The sequence below is a fragment of the Herpailurus yagouaroundi genome, unplaced genomic scaffold (assembly GCF_014898765.1).
Source record: "Herpailurus yagouaroundi ecotype Mexico unplaced genomic scaffold, PumYag 203, whole genome shotgun sequence".
In the NCBI taxonomy this organism is placed as follows: Eukaryota; Metazoa; Chordata; class Mammalia; order Carnivora; family Felidae; genus Herpailurus; species Herpailurus yagouaroundi.
The window spans coordinates 8,688,451-8,694,718 of record NW_024412434.1 but is presented as its reverse complement, the minus strand read 5'-3'; the positions used below and the strand labels follow the sequence as shown (position 1 = coordinate 8,694,718).

The window sequence follows — 6,268 nt, the reverse complement described above, 5'->3', positions numbered from 1 at the left end:
TTGCTGCTGCTGTGTCTCATAAAAATTCGTATGTTGAAGCCCTAATCTCCAGTCTCAAAATTTGGAGACAGCCTTTTAAGGAGGTAATTAAGGTCAAGTGAGGTCATAAGGGTGGGGTCTAATCCCACTGGACTAGCGTCCTTATAAGACGAGGAAGAAACACAGAGACTGGTCTCTCTTTGCATGCACACAGAGGAAAGGCCATATGAGGACACACAGAAAGAAGGCATCTGTCTGAAAGCCAGAAAGGCCTCATCAGAAACCAACCTGCTGGCAGCTTGATCTTGGACTTCTAGCCTCTAGAACTGTGAGAAAATAAATGTCTGATGTTTAAGCCACTCAGTCTGTGGTGTTCTGTTACGGCAGCCCTAGCAGACTGATACAATAGCCAATATTTAAAATTTGGGAGGTTGCCTGTAAAAATCTGAATTTCTTTGGAGAAGTTGTAAGATTGGCAACATCTGGCTAGAGATGAGGACTAATTTGTCTGCATTCTCTAGTTTTCCAGTCTCCAAGAATCCCTTTCTCTCCCAGACATGAAGACTAAAGGTCAGTGACCAATTGTGTTACTATTACTTTATTTTTTATCATTTTTAAAAAAATCCAGTATAATTAACATACAGAGTTTCATTAGTTTCAGGTGTACAATATAGTGATCCAACACTTCCATACATTACCTGGTGCTCATCATGACAAGTGCACTCCTTAATCCCATCACCTATTTCCCCCATTCACTCACCCACCTCATGCCAATATTATTTTAAAAACAACAACATATCTAGCTCATTCTGCTCATTTATGTTACTTGCCTAGCCCTTGTGAACACTTAGCTTTATAATCACTAATGTAACATATCTACTGACAAAGGTCAGTTTTCTTTCCAGTAATGCAAAAGGATTTCCATTTAACTACCCACACTCTCTCTGAACTTCATTTTTGATATATGGTCATTCTCTGTAAGTAACCCAACCAGCTATAGATTCTTCAAGCTTCTATGAACCATACTGATATCACTAATATACCTTTCAATCATTAAAATAAATTGGGACATAAATCTAAAATAATGACAAATCTTAACTCTGAACATCATGAGCCAATTATGTAATTTGCAAAGGATGACTTTTTATCAACTAATAAATCAGGGTGGCATGAACTGGCAGAAGAAAATCTCCCTTTGGTCTTGACAGATGCAAATAAAGAATAAATTACTTTTACTTGAAAACTTGAAAATAATGGGTTGGGAGTATAAGGATTCCATATGTTACATGATTTCAAGTCAGCCATGACAGTTGTGCATCGAAACCATTGAAATACTAACTTTACATTTTGCATTTATAGAAATTAAAGCATAAACCATTTTAAGAGGCAGAATATGTAATAACCATTTGTCAGAGAAAGCAGAAACAGAAACTGGAGACACAGAGATTTGAGTGGAGAGAGAAAAGGAAACCAATTACTGAAAGGCAAGAAAATTTAATCTAAAATTTGAGCATAAAAGAATAGCGCACAAAAGGGAAGACCAGAAGTCTATGATAGTCTACTGTATTTACTTATTGGTGGGCACAATTTTGTTGGGACTGTGTTTCTATTAGATTTATTCAGGCAAAATATATTAGTAAATCACAGTATTGTTCATCTTAGGTATCTATAATGAAGTAGACAACTGAATGGGTCAAAATAATTCTTTTCAAAACAGCAACATTTTATGAAGCAATCTATCAATGACCTTTTGAGTTACTTCATTTGTTGTCTTCCTATGTGCTTGGGACTAGAATTCATTTGCTTAGTTTACAGAAACCAAATAACAAAATGTTCATAACTTACTACGGGCCACCCCAGCATGTATCAGTTATACTGTACTGTTGATTAGGTATAGTTGAAAGCTATTGCAAATGTTCATTTTGGAGATTATAAATATCTCAATAGTGGTTTAGATGTTGAAGCTACAATTCTTTTTTTGTCAAAACAACAACAACAATCCTGCTCATTTATTTTATCTATGGATTGTGTATACCATTTGTTAACTGAGGACCTCTCTTTTAAAGTTAGTATTAGGAAGAATGTCTGCCTTAGAAGTTTCCAAATAACAAAAAAGTAAAATTCATTGGGAGTGTCTTTAGGGAAAAAAAGTCATTCATGTTCATCATGAACAGATTAGAAAACACAAATGAGCAAAGAGAAAACAAAAATCATTCGTATTGCACCATTCAGATATAATCATTTGTTTTATCACAGTTTGGTGTATTTAAGTTGTGTCTTCTTCCGTTGTGACTAGCTGCATGTATATAATTTTCTAAAAGTGTGCTCACACTGTATATACTGCTTCAGAACCTGCTTTCCAATTTAACAATATTTTACAAAAGGCTTTCTATGTCATTAACTAGCATTCTATAACATGTTTTCATTGTATTGCTAGACCATCATTGAATTAACCAAAGTTTTTCCTAACATTTGTACCATTAAGAACAATGATGTGGTGAATACTCTTGTAGAATAACTGTTGGGCACAATCCCAAAGGCACACAAAGTTACGATGCTTTTGGTGTGCATTGCCAAATTTCCCTGGCAGTATGATTGTGCCCATTTAGATAGACCCTAGTATGATACAAGATTATCTGAGATTATCAGTACAATCTGTACTTATTGTATCATATCGTATTGTATTTTTTTAAGTAGGCTTCATACCCAGAACAGAGCCCAGTGTAGGGGCTTGAACTCACGACTCTGAGATTAAGACCTGAGCTGTATCACTTGGGGCGTCTGGGTGGCTCAGTTGGTTAAGCGTCTGACTTCAACTCAGGTCCCGATCTCGTGGTCTGTGAGTTCGAGCCCCGTGTCGGGCTCTGGGCCGACGGCTCAGAGCCTGGAGCCTGCTTCAGATTCTGTGTCTCCCTCTCTCTCTGCCCCTCCCCCGTTCATGCTCTGTCTCTCTCTGTCTCAAAAATAAATAAACATTAAAAAAAAAAAATTAAAAAAAAAAAAAGACCTGAGCTGGGATTGAGTCAGACATTTAACCGACTGAGCCTCCCAGGTGCCCCTCTTCTGTATTTTAAATGAGATCACAAGTAGGAAGTACTTAATACAGTCCTTGACATATTAGTATTATGTACGATTTGGTTCTCTTTCTGCTCCAGTCTCACTGAGGGACAGAATTCTACTTTCTACATTTGAGTACATGAGAAAGTGGTTTTTTGGGGGGCATTTAGTGCATATGAGGCAGGGAGGTTCTTAAGTGGGTTTCCTTATTGTTTTCACTGAATTATAGGAATAAACATAGCCTATTTCATTCCCAAGTCTTCTGTGGGATGAGATTAAACATCTTGAGTTAACTTGGACTGTGAAATGATCTTTTAAACCTAATCCCATTAGGTAAAAGAAAAAGAAGAGATTTATTCAACCATCTCAGTTGTCTGCTTATCAACAACTGAGATTCTCATTTTCCTAAATGGAAATAAACTTTCTGAGTATTTTGGATCTAGTGTCTCAATTCCATGCAAATGCCTTAGAGAGTATCAAAGTAACAGGATTTACAGTGCCACCCCCTAAGAAAACCAACCTTCTGTTAACTGTCAGAACCTAGGAAAGTTTGAAAAAGAAACAAGTTATTTCTAATGCAAGTGATCCTGAGAGTAGCGAAAGAGCATTCACTAGGGACAGCAGACTGATCATGGCAGGGATTTCTAGAAGGAAGCCCTGCAAACCATAGACAGTGGGAGATCAAAGAGTATCTACTTAAAATTCCTTCCACCTTAAACTCCTTTCAAACAGAAACAGCTGGCTATCACCAAGAGTATATTGGATTCCCAGGATGTCCTGGGAAAGAATAAAACCTAAAAAAAAAAAAAAAAAAAGAAAAAGAAAAAAAGAAAAAGAAAAAAAAAAAGAACTGTTGCTGAAAACTTATAAGGAATTAATGTTGCCAGCTTTAAATAGCAGAAAATAAATACAACACAAAAAACACTTACCAAAAACTAATGAAAAAAAAAAAAACAAACCACGAGTGCCATTGCAGCATGTAGTGGCAAAGAAATGGTGTGACTGTCCCCATGTTTGTTCTCTGATAGCTGTGAGCACTTTCATTCTCTTTGACATTTTCCTAGTAAGATCAGAGTTTTCTGTTATGACATTTCATACACACGCATACACACACAGAGTCAAAAACTGACCCTTAAATTCAGCTTCTCATTTGTAGTACCCAAGGATACCAACTTTCGGGAGTTTAAGAATTTAAAAAAATTCTTAGGAACATACAAGATGATTTTCATGTTAATTTCCTTTAACTGTTTCCAAGTGCTTAGCTTCTTTAAAAATGCTTAGCTTCTTCATTTTTTAAAATGGCACTGTTGCTTTTCTTTTATGTATTTATTAACCATAAAACATGAAAACCTCCAGCTTTCTTCTATCAAGCATAGCATAAAGGAACAATCCTTCTTTACCATCACTCATCCAACATTTTTTGTGTTGCAATTGTTTACCTGGTACTTCCCTTCACTCCTAGGACCCACTAAATCCAAGAATAACTTGAAATTCTAAGGCAGTGGTGAAAGCTTCCTTTAGTAAAAATGGAATAATGTTATTTGTTTTCTATAGCTGTCATAATCCATGATTTCTAGAGGTATTTTGAATGTTTGTGAAGCACAGCCCAATGGCAACTTTAACATTAGAAGCGTGTTGATAGTTGAAGAATTTACACTCTTATTTAAATTCAGTTCTTAGTTGGCATCATTAATAGCATTGCCTTGTTCCTATTATCTTCTTTTATAACCTCCTCTGAAAAACAGGGAAGATGAGCTGGTGTTTTAAAAACCTCAAAATTCTCAGAAACTTCTTTTTACCAGAGAATCTATCACTAGTATAATTTTTCATCCTGTACAGGCTTTTCATTTCATACAGGTTATTTGCATTTAATTCAATTAGGTTTATGATCTTCTCCCAATTATGATGAACATAGATAGTACTTAATACTTTTTTAATAAAACAGCCTAGCCTGCTCTTCAAAGAATTAACTGACATTGCCGGTTTATGGAGCTGGTGCATACAAAGCTATTTTCCTGGCTAGTATGAGATGCTTGGGACAGTTAGTTCCCAAACATTTCAGCACACCAAGGTTACTTATGCGATTCTTTTAAGTGACCTCTCATGTTTCCACAACCTGATAAAATGCTATTAATCTTTTGTGGCCACCTTTTAAAAAAGTACTTCGTGTGCTACAAATGAGTTCAGAAATTTCAAGCTATTTATGTGAAGTAACAGTATCCTTACAGCAGCGTAAATTAATTCTTCAATAAAAGTGTTGGTCAGTCCTATGAGGGAAATAAAACGTATAATTGTTTATGCTTTGTAAGCCCCAAAGTAAAAATCCTGCTCATTGCTTATGTTTCTGTGATTTGCATTATCTGGTATGGTGACAGTTACACATGATCTCCGATGTTTGATCGTATTTAGGAGAAATCTGGAGTGACCTCAGGATGCTCTCTCAGGTCCTGCTGCTCAAATCTAAATTCTGTTTAATAACAGTTCGTGAAATCACCACGTCTCCCTAGAGCTCTCGCGTGGGTTGCAAGTGATCAAACAGACAACACCATAATGACGGGGCAGTGAGATAGGTTTAACAGAAAGGGAATTCTAAAGACATGCAGGAATGACTGTGAAAGTGCACACCAGGAAGGCCATACCTTTTATTAAAATCATCCCAAATACAAAAATCTCACTGAAATAGGTTTATGTACCGTATACGTATATTCTCCAATTCCTGGAAAATTATCACAAACTTATTGGCTTTACATTTCATTACATGGCATATCCCTAAAATGTTAAATAGAACAAAAATATCTATGCAGTTTTTGGATGCAGAGCACCCTTTGCTATTTTTAATTCCTGTCTTTTCATCCAGACATTTATCTGTTTGTAAAGGATTTGCTAATAAATGTTCTAGGCTTCCTGGCCATGGGACTGCTATGTTCTCTGTCATGTAAAATTTGGTAGCTTATAATGTTTGTTCACATTTCAAATGTATCTTGCCTTTTCTGTAGCAAGAGCCAGTCTGCGGATGTTGGATATACAACCAGCTGCGGCTTCCTGGAGGTCCTGGTCAGTGGATCCAACCATATCCAGCAGAAGCTGTCACATGTAAAAGAGAAGGAGGGATCATCAGGGAAATACAAATCAAAACCACACTCAGATATCACTTCACACCAGTCAGAGTGGCCAAAATGAACAAATCAGGAGACTATAGATGCTGGAGAGGATGTGGAGAAACGGGAACCCT

At 36.4% G+C, this 6,268-nt stretch overlaps 1 protein-coding gene across 1 annotated transcript in view; it reads right to left on the bottom strand.

Moving 5' to 3' along the window:
• Positions 1-5,654: 5,654 nt before the first annotated feature.
• Positions 5,655-6,268, bottom strand: part of ODAD2 (outer dynein arm docking complex subunit 2) — a 171,052-nt gene continuing 170,438 nt past the window's right edge. Inside the window, exon 23 of the mRNA XM_040450941.1 lies at positions 5,655-6,120. Coding sequence (XP_040306875.1) covers positions 6,000-6,120 — 121 coding nt within the window. The 3' untranslated portion in view covers positions 5,655-5,999. The remainder of the gene's footprint in view (positions 6,121-6,268) is intronic.